The sequence below is a fragment of the Malaclemys terrapin genome, chromosome 10, assembly GCF_027887155.1.
Source record: "Malaclemys terrapin pileata isolate rMalTer1 chromosome 10, rMalTer1.hap1, whole genome shotgun sequence".
NCBI classification, from domain to species: Eukaryota; Metazoa; Chordata; order Testudines; family Emydidae; genus Malaclemys; species Malaclemys terrapin.
The window spans coordinates 52,968,268-52,992,657 of record NC_071514.1 but is presented as its reverse complement, the minus strand read 5'-3'; the positions used below and the strand labels follow the sequence as shown (position 1 = coordinate 52,992,657).

General features: G+C 53.3%; 1 protein-coding gene across 2 annotated transcripts in view; it reads left to right on the top strand.

Moving 5' to 3' along the window:
• The window catches only part of NLRC3 (NLR family CARD domain containing 3), a 72,868-nt gene extending 51,383 nt beyond the window's left edge, over positions 1–21,485 (top strand). For both annotated transcript variants that reach the window (XM_054042451.1, XM_054042450.1), the window contains 10 exons: positions 4,297–4,380; positions 5,841–5,924; positions 9,400–9,483; positions 10,810–10,893; positions 13,228–13,311; positions 14,680–14,763; positions 16,067–16,150; positions 16,450–16,533; positions 18,079–18,162; positions 19,612–21,485. In XM_054042451.1, the coding sequence (XP_053898426.1) occupies positions 4,297–4,380; positions 5,841–5,924; positions 9,400–9,483; positions 10,810–10,893; positions 13,228–13,311; positions 14,680–14,763; positions 16,067–16,150; positions 16,450–16,533; positions 18,079–18,162; positions 19,612–19,702 (847 nt within the window). In that variant the 3' untranslated portion in view covers positions 19,703–21,485. The remainder of the gene's footprint in view (positions 1–4,296; positions 4,381–5,840; positions 5,925–9,399; positions 9,484–10,809; positions 10,894–13,227; positions 13,312–14,679; positions 14,764–16,066; positions 16,151–16,449; positions 16,534–18,078; positions 18,163–19,611) is intronic.
• The last annotated feature ends 2,905 nt before the right edge of the window (positions 21,486–24,390 follow it).

Sequence of the window (24,390 nt, the reverse complement as noted above, 5' to 3'; positions counted from 1 at the left end):
CACGCAGGCCATCTGGGGCTCTGCAGCAGCTTGGGCACTCTGCAGCTATAGCTTTGCTTCCTGACTGCATGGCCACTTGGCAGCCATCTTGTCAGGGATTCCCGTTAAAGGGGAGAGGGGCTCCCACTGTGGAGGGGGCAGCTGGCTGTATTACATCTCCGGAGGAATCTCTACTAGGTGCCGGAGGCAAGAGATGCATCTCCCACTCCTTCCTCCAGTGTAGGTACCAAACTAGATAGGCCCCTTTTTGAGAGGTTTGTCCCTGTGCGACACCGGGACAGAACCAGACGTGGTTTTCTCTGATATAGGATGGGGGATGCTGCTCAGCACCCTGTGTCTCTTAAAAATGGCCCCACCCGGGCAGTGTGACCTCACATACACTGTCCTGCCGGCAGGGGCAGGATCATGTTGGCGGGGGTGGGGTCGTGCTGTTTCTGGAAGTACCAGGATGTCTGGTATTCTGGGAACGGGTGAGTGGCCACCTTACTCCAGTGTATCCACTGCCTGCCCCATCCCTCCCATATGCCTGTCTGGGCCTGTGACGAGCCACACCTCCATGGCCCCTTTTCCACCAGGGGAGGGAGAGATCTGTTTGAAGGGGACCCTCTGCATGCCGACCAGAAGGGTACAGTCTGGCCACACTTGTTCTTACGTTAATAACATACCCTGGAGAGGGCCTGGACACACCCATTACTGGAAGTACAGCTGCTCACAGCAGCTGTGCCCCCAGAAATACGAACCGCTGTAGTCAGGGAACACAAATCGGACAAGCACTAGAGCTAAACACGTGTCTGGGATCACACTTTGCAACTCCCTGGAAAGCTTCCCTCCCAACGGCATTTCTCTGAAAAGCCAAACTAGGGAAAGAACAGGTTAAAGAATGTTCAGCTCAATCAGATGTATTAAAGCCAGCCGGGCCTGGTGAAATTCATCTTAGGGTACTTAAGGAACTAGCTGAAGCAATCTTGGAATTGTTAGAGATTATATTCGAGAACTCCTGGAGGATGAGTGAGTCCCAGAGGACTGGAGAAGGGCAAACACAGCACCTGTCTTTAGAAGGGGGGACAAAGAGGACCTAAGTTCTCTGTAAGCTAAATAAGCTGCTGGCTGTGCAGCAGTTTATTTAGCACTGGGCAGGCGCTCAAGGAACCCGCCCAACGGGGACCTGCCGCGGACAGGGGAGGGGCGCTCCTTCCCCAGCCCCAACCCGCCGCAGCCGGGGGAAGGGTGCCCAGAGGCGCCGACTTCCCCTATAGCCAGGGGGATGTTTGACCCCCCCCTCCACCCCAGGCCCCACCCCACCTCTTCCCACCCTGTCCCACCTCTTCCCCATCTCCTCCCCTGAGCGCGCCCCATCCCCACTCTTCCCCCTCCCTCCTGGGGAGCTTCCTACATGCCGCAAAACAGCTGTTCACAGTGGGCGGGAGGCACTGAGAAGGAGGGGGAGGAGTGGCAGCACCCGCTAATTTTTCTCTGTGGGTTCTCCAGCCCTGGAGACCCATGGAATCAGTGCCTATGGGGGCACCCCTCCCCCGCCCCCAACTCAGCCCTGGCCCCAACCCAGCTCCGCCTGGACCTGCTGCAGATGGGGGAGAGGCACCTCTCCTTGCCCCCAGCCCAGGTGCTGCTGCAGGGAGAGAGAGCTGGGCAGAGTCCTCTCTCCTCACCGTAGCCCCAGAGCACCCTCCTGCACCCCAAACCCCTCATCCCCAGCCCCACACCCCCAGCTGGAGCCCTCACCCTATGCACTCCAATACTCTGCCCCAGCCCTGAGATCCTCATCCCTGGCTCCTCCCCAGAGCCCGCACCCCAGATGGAGCCCTCACCCCCCCACACCCCAACCCTCTGCCTAGCCCTGAGATCCTCATCCCCGGCCCCTCCCCAGAGCCTGCATCCCCAGCCAGAGCCCTCACACCCCTGCGTCCCAACCCTCTGGCTGAGCCCTGAGCCCCCGCACACTCCGAAGCCCTCGGCCCCACCCCCACTACATGAATTTTGTTATGTGCATCAATATGAAGGTGATGTGTCACACATCATCTCCGTATTGGTGCACATAACAATATTCATTCCGCACGTGGATGGGAAAAATTAGAGGGAACACTGAAGAGGACACAGGGATTTATAGACCAGACAACCTGAAATCAATACCTGGAAAGATACTGGAGCAAATTATTAAAGAAGAAAAAATTATATCAAACCAACCTAATTTCCTTCAATAGGGTTACTCATGGACTAGTGGATGCGGGGAAGCAGTAGACATGATATACCCTGATTTTTAGTAAGGCTTTTGATACAGTCCCTCATGATATTCTCATAACAAACTAGGGAAATGTGGTCTAGATGAATTTACTATAAGGTGGGTGCACAACTGGTTGAAAGACCGTACTCAGAGAGTAATTATCTGTGGTTTGCTGTGAAACTGGGAGGGTGTATCTAGTGGGGTCCTGCAGGGGTCAGTCTTGTGTCTGGTACTATTCAATATTTAAATGAATGACTTGAATAATGGAGTGGAAAGGATGCTTATAAAATTTGCAGATGACACCAAGCTGGGAGGGGTTGCAAGCACTTTGGAGGCCAGGATTAGAATTCAAAATGACCTTGACAAAGCAGAGAATTGGTTTGAAATCTACAAAATGAAATTTAATAAAGACAAGTGCAAAGTTCTACACTTTGGAAGCAAAAATCAACTGCAGGACTACAAAATGGGGAATAAGCGACTTGGCAGGAGTACTGCTGAAAAGGATCTCGGGGTTATAGTGGATTACAAATAGAATGAGTGAACAAAGTGATGCAGTTGCAGAAGGCAAATATTATTCTAGGTACATTACCAAGAATGTCTTGTATAAGACACAGGAGGTAATTATCCCACTCTGCTCAGCACTGGGGAGGCCTCAGCTGGATACTGTGTCCAGTGCTGGGTGCCTCACTCTAGGAAAGATGTGGACAAATTGGAGAGAGTCCAGAGGAGAGCATCCAAAATGCCACAAGGTTTAGAAACCCTGTTTAGTCTTGAGAAAAGAAAACTATGGGGGGTTCTGATAACAGTCTTCAAATATGTTGAGGTCTGTTATAAAGAGGCCAGTGATCAATTGTTCTCCAGGTCCACTGAAGGTAGGACAAGATGTAATGGGCTTAATTGGCAGCAAGGGAGATTTAGGTTAGATAATAGGGAAAACTTTCTAGTCATAAGGATAGTTAAGCTCTGGAACAGGCTTCCAAGGGAGGTTGGGGAATCCCATTACAGGAGGTTTCTGAGATCAAGTTGGACAAACATCTGTCAGGAAGGTCTAGGTTTACCTGGTCCTGCATCTGCACAAGGGCCTGGACTTGATGACCTCTCAAGGTCCCCTCCAGCCCTACATTTCTCTGATTCTCTTAAAAGGGCTGATCTCCAGGGGATGGGCAGAAGGGTGTTGTCTTTGGAGCGCTTTCAGCTTTGGAATTAACTTCCTCCGATACTCTGCCAAGGTGCAAGTGTGGAAACAATTAGGAAGCAGTGCAAGATGCGTTTATTTGCTCTGTCTTTTTCTTATGTGGGCCTGTAGCCAGATAGCATTTGCCCTGCTAGTGGGTGAGGGTGCAGAAGGAACAGCTGCTGATTTATGCCAGCGGTTGGCATCAATTCACTTTAATCTCTCAGCCACGCCCAGGTAACACAGCAACGGGCACAATATAAATCAGAAGAGCGCCCAAGTTCCCTTGAATAGGTGGGTGAGGGCTCACAGAGCAAACATTCCACACACCCCACCGGTATGGGATGGGATCGCCACATGTCACATGGTACTACAGCCCTGGCGGCTGACAGGGACACAGTGTCACTGAATGGGCAATTGATCTTTGAGCTTGAGCAGACACAGCCATTCTCTGTGGATGGGCGAGGTCTCCATTGCTCTGGCTTGCATTGTAAACGTAGTTGGTGCCTGTGGCTTTTCCTTTTCTAGGTCAGTTTTCTACTGTCATTTTGTCCTATGTTGGGATGGGGTGATCAGATGCAGAATCCAGATGGAGGTGTTCTTATTGCTGCTAAAGTGCTGGGCCTTGTCGCCCGCTTAGCTCCTCCTTTCTTGGGATGTAACTGGCCTGCTGGGGACTCGGCCTTGACACGTCACTGCAGAACACTCGCTTTTCCTGCTGTGAGACTTGGCAGCCGTGAGGAGACCAAGCCACCACCTCACTACGGGGCCATGGGTGGGGGCACCTGCTGGCTTTTCTCAGGCTGATTGGGATCCCCTGCTTCTGGGCTCTGACTGCAATTTCACAGCTGCTAATGACTGATCTTCCTTTTCTTTGTCGCAGCCTCTCCAGTAACTGTGTGGGGGACACTGGCTCTGTAGCCTTGGCCGAAGCTCTGAGAGTGAATCACAGTCTCACAACTCTGGAGTAAGTCCCTTGCCATTGGAGTGCCCAGAGCACCCCATACGCTTTGTTCTTCGCTGCCAAGGGGTGCTTGTTAATGCTCCACTGTTCAGCTCTCCCAAGGGCAGCGTCAGGTGATCCAGAGTGATTTGGGGTTGCCTCCTACCCTATCCTTGTCTGTTTCCCCAACTCTTGTCCATGGAAAGCAGTAGGGGCCTTTGTGGGGAAGGGGCTGGTAGGTTCCTTTGGGGAAATTTCCCTTTGACGAACTGCAGGGCTGAGGGGAATGGCCGGGGGTGTGATGGCCTCATGGTTACTGCACAGCAGCATTTTCTGCAAGGGATCAGTTCCAGGGGGTCTCCCCGGAAGTCTTGGTAGCTTCAGAGGAGGGTAGTAGCAGGACGAGTCAGCAAACAAGACAGGAGGACTGGGGGTGGCATAAGGAGCCTCGGCATCCCCCGTTGCAACCAGCCATCATCTGTTGTGCTCAGAGTTATTTCCCTGCTAGGGGTTTGGTGGCCTGTAGGAAATGAGTTGCTGTCCACTGTCTGCTTCCTTGTGGGCTCCATCACAAAACTTCTCCACCCTGGTTAGGAGTCTCAGCGGAGGGGCCGCAGACTGACTTGCCTTAGAAACCAAGCAGCCCTCTGCCCCGACGGACGTGTTCCTTCCTGCTCAGGAGTGGGGCAGGGTAACCTGGCACCATGGGCAGGGCGCCTGCTGCTCTTGTCTGTACTGTTCCTGTCCCGGGGGCAAATGGAAGACTTTTGTCTTCTCAGTCTGGCACCTTTCACTGGGAGCACATGCCCCTTCTGTGCCAAGAGGGAGACCTCAGCGCACACCTCCCTCCAGTGCAGCAGGGTGCACCCCTTCTCCCAGCTCCCCCAGGACTGCCTGCTGGGGCTCTGGCTGAACTTTCCCCACCTCTTTTCCTTTACACGCTCCCCATGTATGGCCCCACGCAGTCCAGGGACCTCCTAGCCTCCTAGCCAGCTGCCTCTTGAGGGGGGTCTGTCAGTCCCAGAAGCGGAAGCTCGACAGGCATGTGCCCTGCACCTACGGTGCCTATTTTTTGGCCTCTACCTACCTCCTTTCTCCAAGCAGAGCTCCTCTGGGTGGCATCCACTGGCTCTTGGGGCTCCTTTGGGGAGCCAGGGGCATTGTCCGGGGCTCTCTGCTTGGTGTCCCCAGCCACCTCATTCTGAACCTGTGATCCTAACTCCTCCTCCTGCTTTATCATTTGGTGTCCCCACTGCTTAGCTGATTGCTGGCTCTGTGGCCCCTCCTCCATTGGTGTGGGGCGAGGCTTTTGGTCTTGCCGGGCTCTACTGACCTGTCCAGGATTTCCAACAGGCCGGCACATTTTGCCATGATGAATTCACTCTTAACCACACAAGGTGAACGTATCCAGTGCTGGGCTGGTACGAATAGCAACACCGTGTCGTTCCTGTGGTGACTCTCTGCTGTATCTCTTTGTGTTTTAGCCTCCAGAGCAATTCGATCAGTAACACGGGGGTCACGGCGCTGATAGGAGCGCTGCGCTCCAACCGGGGCCTCATCAGCCTCAAGTAAGTCTTGGTCTCAGCTCTTCCCAACGCTGCCCCGCTCAGATCGCGAACACGTACACTGGCTGGCCAGCCATCTGGCCAGAGCTGCCACGTGTTGTCACCACAAGAATTGCGTCATTCGGCACAGCACCTCCCAGGTCTCTCTGGCAGTAACAGGGCCGGCTCTAGGCACCAGTGTTCCAAGCATGTGCTTGGGGCGGCACTTTTCAAGGGCGGCATTCTGGCTTTTTTTTTTTTTTTCTTTGGGGGCAGCAAAAAACCTGGAGCTGGCCCTGGGCAGTAATCTTGTTTTTTGCACTAGTTCAGCCTGAGTTCCTTGCTACTGAAGCAGGGCCCCCCACCCTGCAGCTCCTGGGCGAATGGGACCAGTATGGGGGAAAGAGGGGACAGGCCCAGGGGGGCAACAGGTTTGCACCCAGCTCATTGGTCTGGATCTTAATTTGGTGGGTGTCGCCTCTTCATACAGCTGAGCTTCTCTTCTAACTCCTTGTGAAATGTATCAGCTCAGCTGTGCTTTTCCTAATCCTGCTGCTAGCAGTGAAACATTGCAAGCCAAAGAAGGTAAATGTGTGTGTGTGTGTGAGTCACCTTGGCCTAGGGTTACCATATTTCAGGTTCTCAAAAAGAGGACACTGCCAGGTGGAGTGGGGTGGGAGAGAGCTGGAGGGGATATTTGGGGGGTGCCGGAGGGTGTGTGTGTGTGTGTGTGTGTGTACTGGGACAGGAGTGGGTATTTGGGGGGTGCTGGAAGAGTGTATGTATTAGGACAGGAGAGGGCATTTAGGGGGTGCTGGAGAGGGAGTATTTGGGGAGTGTTGGAGGGGGTACCTGTGGCCTCACTCTTGAGGGGGGCAGTGTCGCTCCCTGTCATGGTGGCAGCTGGTGCAGACCCGGGACACAGCGCCAGCCCATCCATCAGTGCCTCCCTGCGGGGCTTTCCCCCACCCCAGGGCTGGGAGCTGGGGCCTGGGTGGGTGGGATCTGGCAGCTCCCGCTACAGGGAAGGACCAATCAGCTGCAGTTGCAAGGACCAATCAGACGTGGAGCCAGCTCTTTCTGAGCTGCAACGTCTGCTTGAAAACTCACGGATGTTGCCTCTGATTTGAAAAATCCACCTGGACAGAGGGTGGAGGATGAAAAGAGAGGCAGTGTCCAGGGAAACCCAGACGTATGGTAACCCTCCTTTGGCCAATACACTTAACATTTTCCAAAACACCCATGTGCAACTGAGGAGCTGGACAGCTCAGGGGACTGGGATGATTTAGTAGCTTCCATCTGTAGGTCAGTTCCAGTCCAGCCCAGCCTGCTCCCCGATGGCTAGTGAGGGAAATGGGTTTGCTGGGTCTTAGTCCGTTTCACTGGATGTTCTCTGCTCTAGGCATTATTTGGGGCCGTTCTCTGGCCTGCGTTACACAGGAGGTCAGACTAGCTGCTCAAAATGGTCTCTGCTGGCCTTGGAGTCTATGAAGAGTAGACAGAAACCAGGGCCACTATTGGTGCTACTGGACCCCCTGGTTTCTGCCAGGCATGAACTCCTGCAGGGGGTGGCTCAGAGGTGAGGCACATTGGTAGCAGGGATAGGTGGGGCGCGTTCCCTGCTCCAGTTCTGGGGATAAATACAGGCCATCAGTCCAATGCTAAACTCACTTACAAAGGAGAGAGAGAGAGAGAGATTTAACAAAATTAGGGAGGGAGTTTTTTCAGAATCCCCAGCAAGGAGCACTGGACTGTGTTGCCAAACTCTGTGAGTTTGAAGTAAGATGTCTGTGAGCACTCTGGGCAAACATCCGAAGCAGAATGACATGTTCCTATTGTTACATTTAGAAAGTACAATGTGACAGACTGAAACCTGGGCTATTTATTTCCTGCTGCGATGTTATGTGTAACTGATCACAATGCATTTCTCTCCCTCTTAAAAAAACAAATGAAATAGGCTAAATCACAAAGGTGCTTTTTCTAAAGTAGATTTTCCTGCACAGATCAGACACCAATGGAGACACAAATCTTTAAGATCGTTCACTGATTATTGCCATAGAAAGGCCCGTAAGGCCTGCAGGGGCTGCTTGGTAACAGATGAAGACCCACTAAGCCTCTTCCAGAAATGCTGCCATGAGTTCCCACGTGCATTCCGCTCCTAGCCGGCGTGGCTGATTGCTTCCACTGAATACAAAGGCCATTACTGGAGTTTTTTTCCCAGAACATTCCATTTTAAGTTACAAGAATACAAACAAAATGAAAAGGAATGAAAAATTCTAGCGAAAGTGAGCCAATGCTGAGAGCCTTTGCAGTCTGCTCCCGATGGCTTTGGCACATGGGTGTTCTCCAGAATATTTCAGGCCACTTGGGTCCCACAACAGGTGTGCTAAGAACCTTTATGGGGACTACTGTGGCTTGGAAAGGCAGAGCTGCACTGCAGCCTCCTGCTGAAGGATACTGCCCTAGTAGCAGTTGCTTGAGGGGTTTTGTCTGTGAGGTTGGCAGAGATCATAGAGAGGCACTGGGGAGCACAGAGTGATGCTGCATGTACCATGGCTCCTGATTTGGAGATGCAGCGATTGTTACCCCGGCCACACCGCTTCCCACCCAGCCACTTCCCCTTTACGGGCCACAGCACCTCTGAGCATGCTATCATTACTCTCCAGGGACTCTGCCCACTCCCTGCATCCTTCCCACGGCTACCCCCACGCAGATACAGGAAACATCTGGCCCTGTGCTGCGCGATCTCTGTGCCCAGCAGAAACCCCGAGGCAATGAGTATGGTATATATTCGGGGGAGGTGGGGAAAAATAAAAATCTCCTTCTGCTGAATAGCCCAGCTCAAACTCAGCCGCTCCTTTGCTGCTGCTCCCCACCTCGAAGATAAACCAATGGCACTGGAGTAACACACTTTGTCCAAGGCATGGGGCAGGGAGTCTGTGAGTCATTCCCAAAGTGAGATAGAAATTCTAATCACCTCTGACTTGGGGAGCTTGCAATGACTGGGGGGAACAGCTGCATGACCTGGGGAGGGTCATGGGAGCAGCGCAAGAGGAAAACCAGGGGCTGGACTAGAAGTTCATCACTGATCATTCCAGTCTGGTATTTTGCTCTGTCCCCTAATGGGGGGATTTTTGCCAGCCTACAAAGAGCAGGGCCTGGCGTAGGGAGGCTGTGCATGGAGTGAAGGGAGAGGGAGGGGCGTTGTTCAGGGGTATCCTTTTTCTGCCTGAGACACGTGTGTGACTGCAGCAGCTGCTCATGCATCGAACATTCACAGGCACGTGCCAGGTGGCCTCGCCCTCCCACATCTGCCCTGGAGAGCCCTCACCTAGATGCTACCGCCCCCTGCTGGCCCAGCCACCAGGTGGTTTGTCTTGTTTGCCCTAAAATACAAAAAGTGCCCAAAAGAGAATGAGAAATGTCCTGAGCTGTTCCCACTCCTCGCCCTTGAAGGAGGGAATCCCAGTGACCTGTCCCATCTCTTGTCTTTTCCTAGCCTTCGGGAGAATTCCATCGGCCAAGAGGGGGCGCCGGAGATAGCCAACGCTCTGCGCGCTAACTGCACGCTGAGGAACCTAGAGTAAGTCAGCCGGTTTTCAAAGTCCAAATCCTCTCCCCAGCTTACGCTGTGTGCTCAGCACCAGTACTGCCCTCAGGCAGGTGCAGGGGGGCTGCTCCTGTGCGGGAGGACAGGTTGGTGGAATACCCGTGGCCAAGGGTGTGTCCCTTGGGGCAATGGGGAACACTCAGGCTGGGTATCAGGTGAGTCTGGCCAAGGAGAAGGCGTGACAAGGAGCAGCGCTGCGATGGCTCATCGGGGTGGGGTGGATTAGCCCTTTCTAGGTCCAAATCTCTGGAGCCATATCATCACCTCCATTGTTTTCCCTTTGTGGGAAGGGGTTTGCCCCAAGCCAGCATACTCCCGCCTCCCTCCAGCTCTGCAGACGTTCCTCCATCTGCACGCTGCATCTCTGAGCTTCTGCTGCTTTGGGGGGTGCTGTACTTGGGTGGAGAGTAGTCAGGGCAAGACAGCTGCTCTCCACAGCACCATCCCCTCTCCAGGGCCAGCATCAACTTCTGCAGACTCCAGGTCTGCCCTGGCAGGTCCTCCTGGAGGGTTTGTTTGGGCCCAAACACAGGTGAGCAGGCCATGAGGGGCAGGAGGCTAGGGAGTGTGGGGGAGGGTGAGGGTTTTCCAGTGGCAAACCCCACCCACATGATACTCCAGGAGCTCTGTTAGTTTAAGCTCCTGGGGTTTCTCTCTAGGCATGATCTAGCCTGATGAGCCTGTGGTTCACGTATGTAAGCAGACCGAAAGAACTTGTGCTTGGCTTAATCATTTTGTAACTTGGAGTTCTGTGGAAAGCAGAATGTAGAATAACCAGTGTGGACCTGACTAATGATCCCGCTGGAGCACTTTGCCTCGGCAGATAAGACAGCGATCCATCCAGTGAAGTTACCAATGAGAAGAAGACATAAGCCAGTGTGGAATATCCTGCCACTGGGGGCAGGGGAAGAAGGGGTAGAATCTTCCTTACTCCAGCTAATGGTTAGCAAATGCCCTGAATTATGAGGATGGAGCAAGCCCTTGTAATAATTTCCTGACTAGTACCAGTGCAGACACTCTTCTTGTTCCTAAAAATGTTTAGTTCCATTTTGAAACCTTGAAGGTATTTGCCTCCATGACCTGCAGCAGTGAGTTCCACAGATTAATCACCCATTACAGTGTAAAAACCATGTGTATTTCCTTTTTTCTGTTTCTCATTAATTGCCTTTTAATGTCATCCTATTGTCTCTTCCCTTCCTACCCCCCCCCTTGCACTTGTCTCACTGCACTTCAACCCACCAGAGGCAGGTGTAATGCATCACACCATGTTTAACTCATTTCTCTGTACTTTGCCTCTAGCCTAGCGGCGAATCTGTTGTATGATGAAGGCGTCAAGGCCATTGCACTGGCGATGAGAGAGAACCAGGCGCTCATGTCCCTGCAGTGAGTTTCACCTTGGCCCTGATTTTTGCTTCCTTCTCTTTAGCTGCTCTGTCCCTGCAGTGAGTGAACAGCCTGCAACATCCTTCATGGGCCTCAGTCCCTCTCAGCATGGCACAGCTGAGGGGAAAGGGGAGGGCTCCATGCACAATGGCATCAGCAGCAGAATTCCATCGTCATGGGCAGCACTGTACAGTCTGCATCCAGCTCACTGGTTCGGATCCAGCCCAGGCCAGTAGAGGCTGAAAACTGTTACTTCATGATTTTGCCGTGTTGGTCCTAGGATATTAGAGAGACAGGGTGGGGGAGGTCACATATTTTATTGGACCAATTTCAGTTGGTGAGAGTGACAAGCCTTCAATCTACACAGAACTCTTCTTCAGGGTGGGAAAGATACTCAGAGCCAAATACAAGGTGGAACAGATAGTTTAGCATAAATAGTTTCCATGTATTCTTAGAGACCATTCAGAGGTGAAGTGGCCTGTTAACACCGCTGCAATCATGACAAAAATGTGGGGTTACTTGGTTACAGATTGTTGTAATGAGCCATAAATCCATTAATGACTGCTTCCTGGAGCAGCTAGTCCTGGAACCCACAAGCGGGAGGCAATTCTTGTTTTAGTCCTAAATGGAGCACAGGATCAGTCCAAAAGGTGAATATAGTTAAGCTGTTCAGTAATAGCGACCATAATGTAATTAAATTTTACATTCCTGTAAGGGGGAAAAAAACAAAGAAACCCTCCACAATAGCATATAACTTCAAAAAGGGAAACTACAAAAATGAGGAAGCTAGTTAACTGGAAATTAAAAGGAACAGTCAAAAGACTGAAATGCCTGCAAACTGCATGGAAACTTTTGAAAAACACCATAACGGAGGCTCAAACTAAATGTGTACCCCAAATAATAAAAAAAAAAAAGACCAAAAAATGCCCTCATAGCTGAACAACAGAGTAAGAGGTGGTTACAGACAAAAAGACATCCTTTAAAAATTGGAAGTAAAATTCTACTGGGGAAAACAGAAAGGTGAATAAACTCTGACAAGCCAAGTGTAAAACTATAATCAGGCAGTCCAAACAAGAATTTGAAGATCAACTGGGAAAAGACACAAAAACTAATAGCAAAAAAATTGAGTGCATTAGAAGTAGGAAGCCGAACAATCAGAGGGGCCACTGGATAATCGAAGTGCTACTGGAGCACTTAAAAGAGATGAGGCCATTGCAGAGAAGCTAAATGAATTCTTTGCATCAGTCTTCACTGCAGAAGATGTGAGGGAGATTCCCACACCTGCACCATTCTTTTCAGATGACAAATCTGAGGAACTATCTCAGATTGAGGTGTCATTAGAGGAGGTTTTGGAACAAATGGCTCAATTAAACAGTAATAAGCCACCAGGACCAGATGGTATCACTCAAGAGTTCTGAAGGAACTCAAATATGAAATTGCAGAACTAACAACTGTGATATGTAACCTATCACTTAAATCAGCCTCTGTACCAGGTGACTGGAAGATAGCTAACATGATGCCAATTTTTAAAAAGGCTCCAGAGGCGATCCTGGCAATAAGCTGATAAACCTAACTTCAGTACCAGGCAAATTGGTTGGAACTTTAGTAAAGAACAGGATTATCAGACACATAGATAAACACAATATATTGGGGAAGAGCAACATAGTTTTTGTAAATGGTGAATAGGAGTCGACATCCCAGACCCCTTCCACTTCTGGCAAAGGTTGAATGGCCCTACGCGCTGAACCCCTCTCTCGCCTGGAGCCCGTCCTCTCTCTCCAGCACTGTCAGGCTGGCAACTTTCACCAGCCCTTCAACCATGTCATTTTTTAAGGCTGAAGAGCCATATGTGCCACAATTCCTCTGGCCCTTTTATTAATGTCTGATTAATCAAAGCTACCACGTTACCAATGGATTGTGCACAGTAGTGTGAGGGATGGATTTGCATAGCGGTGTTTGGAAGCTTCAGATATGCAGGTTTATAGAATTACAAACTAGATACATACCCCCCTGGAGATCACAGCCCTTCACCTTCTACCACAATGCTGCTACTTCTGGGGTCAAAGGCAACAGCTGTTCAGCACTGTCCAAGGCTGATAAGCGACAGTTATGGGCAGGATGTGCAGATGGCTATTGTGTCCGATACAAACCCAGGGGGGATTTCATTGGGTGGGATGCAGATACTCCAGAACAGCCTGCGGAGAGGTATCCCCTCTTTCAGCTGGTCCCCTGATGAGACAGGTCCGTTCCCCTTGTCTGGGGGCTTCTCCCTGTTTGCAGAGTCCCGCCCCACCCCACAGTGGTAATCCTTCACCTCTCACTCTCTTTGCACAGCCTGCAGTGGAACTTCATCCAGTCGAAGGCGGCCAAGGCGCTGGCCCAAGCACTACACTCCAACACAAGCCTGACCAGTCTCGAGTAAGTGACGATGCAGCACATCTCCCTGCCTGGCTGCATCGCTGGCTCAGGGTCCGAGGGTGCCAGGGCGGGGGGGGGGGGGAGTTAGGAGTTTGCGGGGGGGAGTTAGGAGTTTGCGCTGGAGGAGCAGATCAGGACCCCCTAACTTCCCCCCAGCAATGCCAAAGCCCTGTGCCGTGGGGGCATCGCAGAGCTGTCTCAGGGAGCACGTCCTGCTTGGCTCAGTGACTCGCTGGCAGGGACCACATGTGGCGTGTGTGGCTGAGCTGTGGTCTGGGGGAGGACAGGAGGCCAAGCAGGAATGGGGCAAGCAAGAAGGACCAGCCCTTCATGGGCTCAGCTGTCTGCTGAGGAAGATTCTCTGGGGGCTCTTGCGCCTTCGCTCCCCCAGCAAAGGAGGACATGCACCCATCTCGCTGTGTCCTAGTCACTTACCTCTGACCGGCTGGAGCCAGCAGGGGACCCTGCTGAGCACACTCTAGACTAGTGGTTCCCCAGCTCGCTTGTTCTGCAGGTCCCTCCAGGGACCCACTCCCTCCCTCAACCAGCTCCTCTCACCCCCGGGTCTGCCCTCCTGGAGCATCACCCCCCCCGCACAATAAACCGCTCGTGACCCACGCAGTCAGGGTCCTGCAGCATCCCCCTTCGTGGCCACTCGGCCTGCTCGGTGTTCTGGCTGGGGGGGGCTGCCACCATCCCTTGGGTGGTGGAGGAAAGGGTCGTAATGCCACAATGTTGCATCAAAGAGGGGGGATACTTGCATATACAGACAGAGCCCCTAATATCTGGACAGCTGGTCACCCTGTATTGGATATTTTTGTTGCCTTATATCTCACTGCCTGGCACCCTCTGAATTTCACCCTATTGAGAGAGGCCTGTTCATTGCCCCTCTGGGCTCCATTGACTCTGCCTCCAGGGCCAGAAGTGATGGGATCAACTAGGCCGACCTCCTGTATCCCACAGGCCAGAGACCTGCCCCACAATAATTCCCAGAGCAGAGCTTTTAGCAAGACATCCGATCTTGATATAGAAATGGCTAATGACGGAGAATTCACCACAGCCCTTGGTCAGTTGTCCCAGTGGCTAATTACCCTCACTTAAAAATGTACATCTGATTTCCAAGTGGCTGGACCCTGTCACTGGGCAGTTCCATGGGCTAACAGCACCCCCCCATCTCGCCATGGGGCAGTGGTCCACGTGGGTCGCCTGGAAGCCGCAGCATTTTGGGGCATACAACTCAGGGGAGCCAGCTTGTGTCCCGACCCTGTGAGGAGCCATTAACCCGCGCCCACATGACCCTTTCCCCATGTATGTGCTCTAGGGGACAAGGGCCATATATGCCGTCACGTGGCACATGCTGTGTTTTAGTTTGCAGGAGAACGCTATTGGCGATGAAGGCATGATTGCCCTCGCTGCTGCTCTGAAGGTGAACACCACTCTCACCACCCTCTGGTAAGTGTCCACGGGGGGGGGGGGGGGGGGGGGGGGGGCTGGAGAGGGAATATGCCCCGTATGTGAAATGTGTAGTGATGTGCAGAGCAGGGGCACTCAGCCTGCTGGCCAATCTGGTCTGAGACCCTCCAGGCAAACGGAACCTGCTGCTCCCCAGCCCCTTGTAGTCCTCCAATTGCTGGACTTTTGGAGAGTTTGGTAACTAGACAGTTGCACCTGTCCCGCTTGGTAAGGGCTCCCAGTCTGACTAGTGAGCGTGGGCTCCCTAAAGGGGGCGGCACTAGTGCCTGAACTGTATCCCCACCCCTGTGCTGCCCCTTCTTCCTGAGCTCCCGCCCTGCCTCTTTCTCCCAAGACCCCATACCCTGCTCATGCCTCTCTGTCCCCTTCCTCACATCGTTCGCCCTTGCAGCTAATAAAAAGTGACGGGGCCATGCCCTCTGGTCACCATGCTGTATGGGGGTGCACGGCTGGTCGAGGCAGGCCAGGTTGTAGAGTGACATTAGATCCCGCTCGTTAGAATGGCAGTAATGCGTGTGCCAGGCTGAGCTGGGAGGTGTGTTGTGAATGGGGAAGGGGAGGGTGGCCACGGAAAGGCAAAGGGGAGCTAGTCCCTGGGGGTGAATAGTCGAGCCATGTCTCCTGGGGGCTGAGACCATTAGAAATCTCACTCTTCTGTTGTCGTTGGATTGTCACAGGCAGAGAGATAGTGGGAGTTAGCTGGGCCTGACCCAGGTGATGTGCCAGAGCTAATAAAGTCTGCCTCAGGGTCCTACGGGAAGGGGGGCTCCCGCAGGCTGCTAATTCATTGGACAGGAGTCCTTTGCTGCTAGGGGATGGCTATAGGTACCTGTCACACTGCACTTCAGCACCATGTCCTGCAGAGAGCCAGCCGACTGCCCGACAGCAGGGAGCCAGCCCTGCTTTGTAGTCAATTCGCTCACAGAGACTGTTGTGTCTTTTCTGTGCTGGACTCCATTCACAGCTTCCTCTTTGTTTATTTGCGAGTCACTCGGTGGGGCGAGTGTTTTAATAGAGAATGTGCTGCCATCTGCCCAGCTCATCAATACATCCTTGGCTGGATCAATGCCCTCACGTCAGACCCCGTCTCCTCAGGCTGCCACGCTCCTCCACAGGATGAATGTGCTCGGAGAAGAACGGTGTTGGCTTGTGAAGCCGGCCCCGGCAGCCTGGGTTTCTTGGGCTCCGGTTTGCCAGCTCAGTATAACGTGCATCTGTTGGGTGCAGGCCGGCTGGGATAGCTAGCTGTGAATTGCACTGAATGTTCCTTGTTCTCTTGCAGCCTCCAGGTGGCTTCGATCGGGGTGAGCGGGGCAAAAGCCCTGGCAGAGGCCCTAGTTGTTAACAGAACCCTCACAACTCTGGAGTAAGTGTTCCCCAGCTGCGCCCCTTCTCCAAGCAGTCCCTGCGACTTACCTCTCCTTGGGCCCCTCCGGGAGACAAATTCATCAGCTCTGTAGCACGTCCAGTCTCCAACAGCTCCTTAGGCTGGAAATCCTTTGGGAGCCCTCAGTTCCAGCATGTCTAAGCCCCAGGCCAGCTGACATGTGCTCTGTGTCCCCCACTGTCCCTCAACCTGCCTTCTGTGGTTGTATGGAATCCCTGTATTAGCCTTCGGCGCTCTTTGTCCTAATCGCACTTCTGTATTTCCTGGCTTCCCTGCAGCTTAAGAGGAAACTCCATCGGTGTGGCTGGAGCCAAAGCTATGGCCAACGCGCTGAAGGTTAACCACAGTCTCCGCGTTCTGAAGTAAGTAGCTGCCATGCTGGAGCAAACGCTAAACAAAACCCTGCATTCCAAAGCTACAGTAAAAGGCTGGAAAGGTGGCAAAGTCCAGCACTCAAAAATTAGGAAGTGCCAGAATGAAGGTTCCCTGTGCAATCTTAATTTGGCTCCCTTGTGCACATGCATCGTGATACAGGCTTTAATTACCTGATCACATACTATTTTTTCCCCCACTGGACCCCTGCCTCATTCAGTGCATCCGATCTAATCCCCTTAATCTGTCTTGGAAATGGCTGAACTGCGTTTGCTGAAATGTTCCAAACAAATTCAGCCTGAGGCTGATGCCCAGCATGGGAAATTTCAGTCCAAATGGTCAAAGTTATAATTGAAAATGGAGTCGTATAATGGAAAGTGTCAGGAAACCTTAACTAGAGGCGTCGCCACCAGCACTGTCTACAATGAGTCACCAAAATGCTTCCAAACTGTCATGTGTCTTTTCTGTATCTAAACAGCAGCTTGGGCCCTAACTGGCTTCCTTTGATCTGACTGCTAGTGATAGATTGTTCTATCACACTTCATCATCAAAGGAGCAGCTGTGATGTCACAATCACTGGATCATTGTTACTAACCCTCTATTGTGACGTGGTCGGAATCAGGCAGGGAGAAGAGGCCAGCTATGAAGGAAGAAATCCAAGTCAATACACAAATTCCAGTATGGATAAAAATAGAGAGTTTAATTGATAAAATAAATCAGACTTTTTAAATTTTTAAATTAAATACAGGTTTATTTTTAACAATAAGCCTATTTAAAATTAAATTTGAAATTATGAAAACCGGTGTTAAGGCCTAAACTTACTCTATTCTGTTAAAATCATTTAAAATTAAATAAAAAAATGTATTAAGCAGTATGTATTTGCTGCCGAAGTCTTTAAGAAAGCCAGATCACCGACCTGGTGAAAGACAGTGGCTAAGCAGCTGAAACCAGAGGCTGATGCAATGCTAAAGCGGCTTTGGATAACAGTTGCCTTTTTTTCAGGTGCAGAGAGAACATTTTCTTCATTTCAGTTTAGTCAACTAGTTTGGTTGAATGACTAGTTCATTCTAAGTTAAGAAAGTGATTGGACGTTAGAAAAGCGGGAAAACTTGTTTTCTTTTTCCAATCTATGAATAAAAATGACGAGCTCTGCTAGTTCTAAAATCTTGCAGGACTGACCAGAAACAATCAGTTCTGTTCACTAACTACAGATAATAGTTTAGATGTTTAATAAATCAATTTGTTTTAGTTGCAAAATGTTGATCATTTTTTTCTTATGTATCTAGCACATTAAAAGAGTTGTAATGGTATCAACCAATGAGACTCAAACTTTCTTTAGGAAAATAACTAAAAAGCACAAATGAAAAACAAGGTTAAAATCAATGATTTAAATCAAGGTTTCCTGCTTGCTGACTGAAACCCATGAATACAACTGGTGTTTTGAATTGCTTTGATTTAAATCAGTCCACCCTGACAGACCTGCCTGATGCTTTCTCCAGGCCTCACTTCTTGACGAGTCTTTGTCTCCCCTTCAGCCTCCAGGAGAACTCCTTAGGCATGGATGGAGCTATCTGCATTGCCACAGCTCTGACCGGAAACCATGGCCTCACCTACGTCAAGTGAGTGGCAGCTGAGTGCCCAGTGCATGCGGGCATGGTTGGCAGATGGACGGAGACGTGGGGAAAGAGCGTGAACTCACCTGCCTCTGGGACCATGGCGGCTGTGCTATAGTGTCCCTCTGTGGGCAGCATAAAGTGTCCCTTGTGAGACCCACTCCTCCACCCCAGACCTGCCCCAGGCTGCTGCCTCACAATGGAACGCCCAAACTCCACAGGAGGCGTGAAGCCCTGCCCTCAAGTCCCTGCCAAACACCACTGGGGCTAATGGGGTCACCAAGGTGTGGAACCCTCCTGAAAGCCAAACCTTCTCCAGGACGCCCACAGGGCTGTGCTGTGCCAACTCCTGGGTCCCTCCAGCTCCCTCATGGCCTGGGCTGGCCTCCTCACTGGTTACTCCTTGGCAGTGTCCCCAACAATGCCCAGGCAGATGCTGGGCCACGGACTCCAGCCTCCCAGCTGATGGATGGGCTCAGCGCCCAGAGCTGCCTTGGAATTGGGGGCAAGCTCCCCAGGCTAACTGGAGCTTGTGCCAGGCCTCTGGCATCGGCAGTGGGCCTCTAGGGACAAGGAAGGAGCCCTGGCCTGAAAGTTCACGCAGCACGCGTGGGCTGAACGTTGTTTCTGGGCCGAGGCAGTGGGGGAGGGCGATTTTCCCTGGGCGGGCTGACTTGGGGGGCTGGAGGTGGGGGCGGAGGATGAGGAGCAGGAGGCTGAAGGCAGCAGAAGTGGGGAGCAGCGCTTTTCCTTCCCTGACCGTCCCTTGCTCCCGCTGGGCCCTTGTGCCTGCAGGACTGGACGACCTCTCCTGCCCTGTGGGAGCCCCAGCCATAGGCCCTTCACCTGCTGTTACGTCAGACACTCCTGCTTTTCCAAGCTGTCCCCCATCTGGTCCTGAGCCAAAGCCGGACGTGGTTTGGGCTGGTAACAAACGGGGCGCCATTTTGAAGAGGGTGCTGCTCTGCCTCTGTATGGCATGAGCTTGCACACACCGCGTATGCGAGGTCATGCCAATGGAGACGGGGTCTCCCAGCCTCCTTGGGCATGTCTACACTGCACACTGAGCCCAGGCTCTGACTCAGGTTTAAGCCCAAGCACCTTCCATCCCCACACAGATCAGTCTGACTCAGGTCAGCAAGAGCTCAGGATCCGGGGCCCAGGACCGTGCGCGGGGTGTGGGGGTGGTCGAGCCCTGTCAGTTTGCAGTGTGGACGCAGCTCAACCCACAGACCCGAGCCAGGAGGTCCTGCATGGTGGCCATGGAGCACGTCTGTGAGACCTGGCTCCAGCAATTGTCAGCCCAGGTTTACAATGCAGTGTGGGCATGGGGACACCGAGTCCCGGGGCTTAGTGCGCAGTGTGGCCATACCCCTGCCAGTCGGGCAGACCGTGCTGGGAACTAGTGCTGCTGTGCGCTCGCTGAGGTCATGCCTGTCCCTTGTCCTCTCCCAGTCTGCAGGGGAATCGCATCGGCCAGTCCGGCGCCAAGGTGATTGCTGACGCCATCAGAACAAACTCTCCGCGCTGCATCGTCGAGATGTGAGGGCCGTCTGCACCAGGAACGGCCAGCACGAGTCAGCAGCAGGCAGGGGATGGTGCAGAGACTCGCTTTAATGACAGCGCCGGGTCAGTTCAGCTGGCGGGTTCCCCACATCAGAGCGTGGCAGCGCAGGGAGCCGCTTTCCCAGCTCGACCCACACGGCCAATTGAGGTCTCCTGGGCCTGGAATGCCCCCGTGGACTCTGACTGGCTCAGAGTGCTGCGTGGGGTGATGGAGGCGCTCGCTCCAGCTGTGCTGAGGCCTAGGGGCACTAATGAAAGCTGCCGCTGAGGCTGCTCCTGCAGGTGTAGAAGGACGCATCTCTCTTAGCAGCACCATTGTTCCAACGGCTGCTGGGCTTGAGGAATGAGCTTGCAGCAGCCGTGACTGTTAAAAGGCAGGCAGGACGGGTGCGGTGGGGACGTGGATGGAAGGGACGCAGTGCCAGCAATTTAGTCCCACCTCACTTATCCTTGTAACCAAGAAACCCTCCTGCCCTGCTATTGCTGAGCCCGTCCCTCCAGGACAGAATGTCCCCACCTCACAGCCTGGTGTGTGTAGGGCCTGGTGCTGTGTGTACCTCGGTGTGTGAGCATGAGGCTCTCAATGCACAGGTAGACCCAGAGCTCCCACCACGGAGAGACCCCCGCAGAGCCAGCTGCTGAGAATTCTTTATACAGTTTGACTGGACTGCACGGAAACTCGCCAGGCAGCTGCTTCCCTCCTATCATTAGTGCCCAGCCCTGCTGGCTGTAAGGCCATTTAATCCCATTGGGGTTGTACTTGGCAGGGCCATGCAAATCTCTGCCCCTGAGGTTCACCATATTCCCTGGAGTAAGCTCCAGGATGGTTGGTGTGTCCTGCTTTAGTGGGTCTCTAATGGGAAACCTCTCGCTTCCATCAGCTCATAGGGAGCTTTGGCTTGTGAGTACCTCCAGGCCTGTAGAATGAATAAACCACTGTGCTCATGCGGCATCTAACAGCGAGCGATTTGGGGCTCAGCCTGAGACCAACCACTCAGTGTCTGTGCCCCTGCAAAGCGAGTGGTGTAATGGTCTAGCATCAGCCCACAGCAAGGAAGTGGGAAAAGAGGAGAGGCGAAGAGCTGAAGGAGGGGAGGGGGACTGCAGGGTGGTTGGGGAATGAAGTGCATGGAAAGTGGGTGGTTCCTGCCCAGTTGTTTATTTCCAGCAGGCATCTGCTTCGGGGAACTCCTAGTCACAAAGTTCTGCCTCGTGAAACAAAATCTTTAATCCAAACTGACCCCATGTTCTGTGCCCTTCTGAAGGTGATCTCGCTTGGCTGGTCTGCTGCTGACATGCTGAGTGACCCTAGGCCAGCCATGGCACCTCTGAGGCTCAGCTTCCCCCTCTGCAGAATGGGCTCATGAGAGCGACACAGTGCATGGCCACTGGCAGGGCTGAGCCTGTAAGGCCAGGCACGAGGGGACAGATTTATAAAGGTACTTACTGATTTCAGTGGCCGTTAGGTGCCTAAATATCGTCGAGTGGCTGTGTCTAGGTATCTGCCCAGTGTTCCTAGGCTCTTGTTTGTGCTGTGGTATATCGATGCTGGTTGAGAAGCAATGCAGTGAGCCCCATGGAAGGGGCGATGCCTGTAGCAGGGCTAAGCGCCAAGCTGCAGGGCCTTCCTCCACAGCTGCCTGTGCTGTTGCTCAGACTAGGACATGAGCGATACGCCTGCCAGCTGTGTAGCAGTGAGAGACTCTAATAAGGAGTGTGACCGGTGTGATGAGGTGCCAAGCTCTGGAATAAATGGATTCCTAACCAAAGTGATGACGTGAGCGTTCTTACCCGCCCTCCTGCGGCTGCCATTTGGGAATTTCAAGCGGGGACTGACTGTAGGTTTCATCCTCTCTAGTGTGTCGGCCGCTGCCTCCCGCCTTGCTAGGAGCAGGGCACAGTGTGTGCTACGAGGTGGAGCCAGCCACTGCATCAGTGCAAAGGCTCCACAGCTGTAAGGGGCAGGGTATGTGGGAGTCCTGGGGCAGCGCTGAGGTGCGGGGCAACACTCCAGCCATGCCAGAACCTGGCCTGGAGCTATCACATGCTGGCTGACGCTGCTGTTGGCTCTTTGAGCCCACATCATTTAACCCACTCGGACCAGTAGCAGTCTGGCCTTTTGTGTGCTGGGGGCCCCTGCTCACGCAGCCTCACCAGCTCCAGGCGAGGTGTGGAGGGATTAAAAAATGTAGAGGTAAATTAGCAACTGGGGCTAATACTGCCCTGCCCAAGGCCTTGAACATGGGTGGATCCACATTTCTGTCCCTGTCCCCACCCAGGTCAGAGGTCAGCTCCTCTTGGAGGCATGCCAGTGACTGGCCCAACCGAGCAGCCAGTTGGAAAGAAAAGCTGATAGTAGAAATGGGCTGAAAAGCAGCAGAGAAATGCTGGGTCTAGCAATAACTGTGCCCAGGCAAATCCTGAGGGGAGGGGCGCAGCCCAAGCTTGCCATGGGGTTCGTTTCTAAAAGCTTACAGCCAGGTTCCCTTCAGGGAGTGTCCAGGGTAACGATGCAGCTAAGCCCAGCATGGTGCCATCTTATGAAAAGGCCCATGGACTTGCCAAACCTCCCTAGCTACCCTTCCCCCCCGCAGCCAACTAATGGAACATGCAGAACCTGCTAAGACAAGGCTACTGGCTGGGGCTTCTAGCCAGAGGCCCGGAGCCTCAAAGGTATTTAGGCCCCTCACCCCTTTGAGGGTCTGGGCCAGAGAGCCTGAGCCTCCCTCCGCAGACAGATGGCGCTCGATGCAGTTTGGCAGCTGGGAACTAAGAGCTGTAGGGCTAGGTCACCCAGCCCTGGAATTTCCCAATAAAACAAACTGGAGCAGGACACTTTTTCCCCCTGAGAATACCCTGTCTCAGCTTCACCAGCTGGGGGAACCTTCTTCCAAAAGGGCAGGGCAGGACAGCAAGGCTCTTCGCAAATCATTGGCTGTTGGTCATGTTGGCCCCAGGATATTATACTCCTGGAGGAATTCTGCACCACTGCACAGCAGGGCCGGCTCTGGCTTTTTTGCTGCCCCAAACCAAAAAAAAAAAAAAAAAATCGGGGCGGCCAGAACGGAAAAGCAAAAAAAAAAAAAAAACCTGCAGGAAAAAAACAAAAAACCTGCGGCACGGCTGGAGCGGCAAAGCAGGAAAAAAAAATCTGTGGGGCGGCCGGAGCCAGAGTGCAGGGGGACTCTCTGTGCTGCAGACGTGCCCCAGCTAGCGGGGGGAGGGGGAGGGAGTGGGGGGGAAGAGAAGAGGGGCGGCCAGGGCTTCAGCGGGGCGGCGGGCAGGGAAGGACGCGGGCTGCTCTGCCGGGCTTGCTACAGACCTGGCACCGGCTGGGGCAGACGGAGCGCGCAGCCCACTCCCAGCAGGGTGCTCCGCTCCTCCACACCACTGCCCCCTACAGGGTGGCCGGATTGGCAAACAACAACAACAAAAAAAAGCGTCTGTGCCGCCCCTAGGATTGGGTGGAATGCCGCCCGTAGAATCTGCCGCCGCAAGCACAAGCTTGCTCAGCTGGTGCCTGGAGTCGGCCCTGCTGCACTGGCACAGAACATATGTCCCTCCTTTCTTTGCTTCCCTGCAGAAAAATGACTTTCTGATGGGGAAGCAAAGGGAAGCCACAAGAGCGACGCTCCCCAAGCAGTATGTTTCAGGTGCCCAGGGCAGCCAGCAGAGAGGTAAATCACTGTGGAAGAGGGGGTGGCACTGAGGAAGACCCGTCTGGTTGCTCCTACCCTGCGCTGGGCTCTGCTGCTAGTCCCGGCTGGGTGGGGAGGAGGGGTCTTCCTCTTACCCTGCACAGCATCCGGGGGCATGTCAGACTCACCCCCCGATTTCTCCCCTGGCTGTAGGAAGCTCTGCAAACTCCCCGCCCCCATGTGCTTCCTGCACCCATCGCTCCTCAGCTGAAGGGTGAGGGATCCCCGTACAGTGAGCTGCTCCGCCATCTGCCCAACCCCTGTGCAGCCAGACCCCCCCCCCATATCCAAACCCGCCCGCTGAGCCTCATCCACCCCTGCACCCAGAACCCCACTGACAAGCCCCCCCTCCCCCTGCACCTTGACGAGCCCCCCCCCCAAGCCCGCAACCAGCTGCACCTGAATCCCCACCCAACTGAGCCCTATTCTCCCAGTATCTGGACACCCAGACCCCCTTAGCCCCACTGAGCCCCAACCATCTTCACCTAGATGCACCCCCCTCCCACGCAGAGTCCCATTACTGTTGCACCCAGAACCCCACAACAAGCCCCTGTGCATCTGGATTCCCCACCGAACCACCCCCCACCCAGAATCCTTTCAACCCATACCTGGATCCCCCCCATTAAGCCCTTCCACAGTTGGATGCTGCCTTCCTGCCCACACCTTGTGCACCTGGCACGGAGGGGCAGGGCCCTGGGGTGTTTCTGGGGCAGGCCTGGTTCTTGCACTGTGTCAGGGTTGGGTGCAGCCTCACCACTGAGTCTGTTTCCGGGGGCGGTGGGGGGAGGGGAGGACTGCAGAGTGAGCTCCCATCTCTGTGCAGCCAGTGGCCTGTGCTCCCCAGTGCTATGCTGCAGCATCCACATTTATTTGACAACTAAAATTTACAGAATTTCAAAACGTGCAGAATTTTTAATTTTTTGATGCAGCATTTTTAATTTTTTGGCACAGAATGCCCTCAGGTGTATGT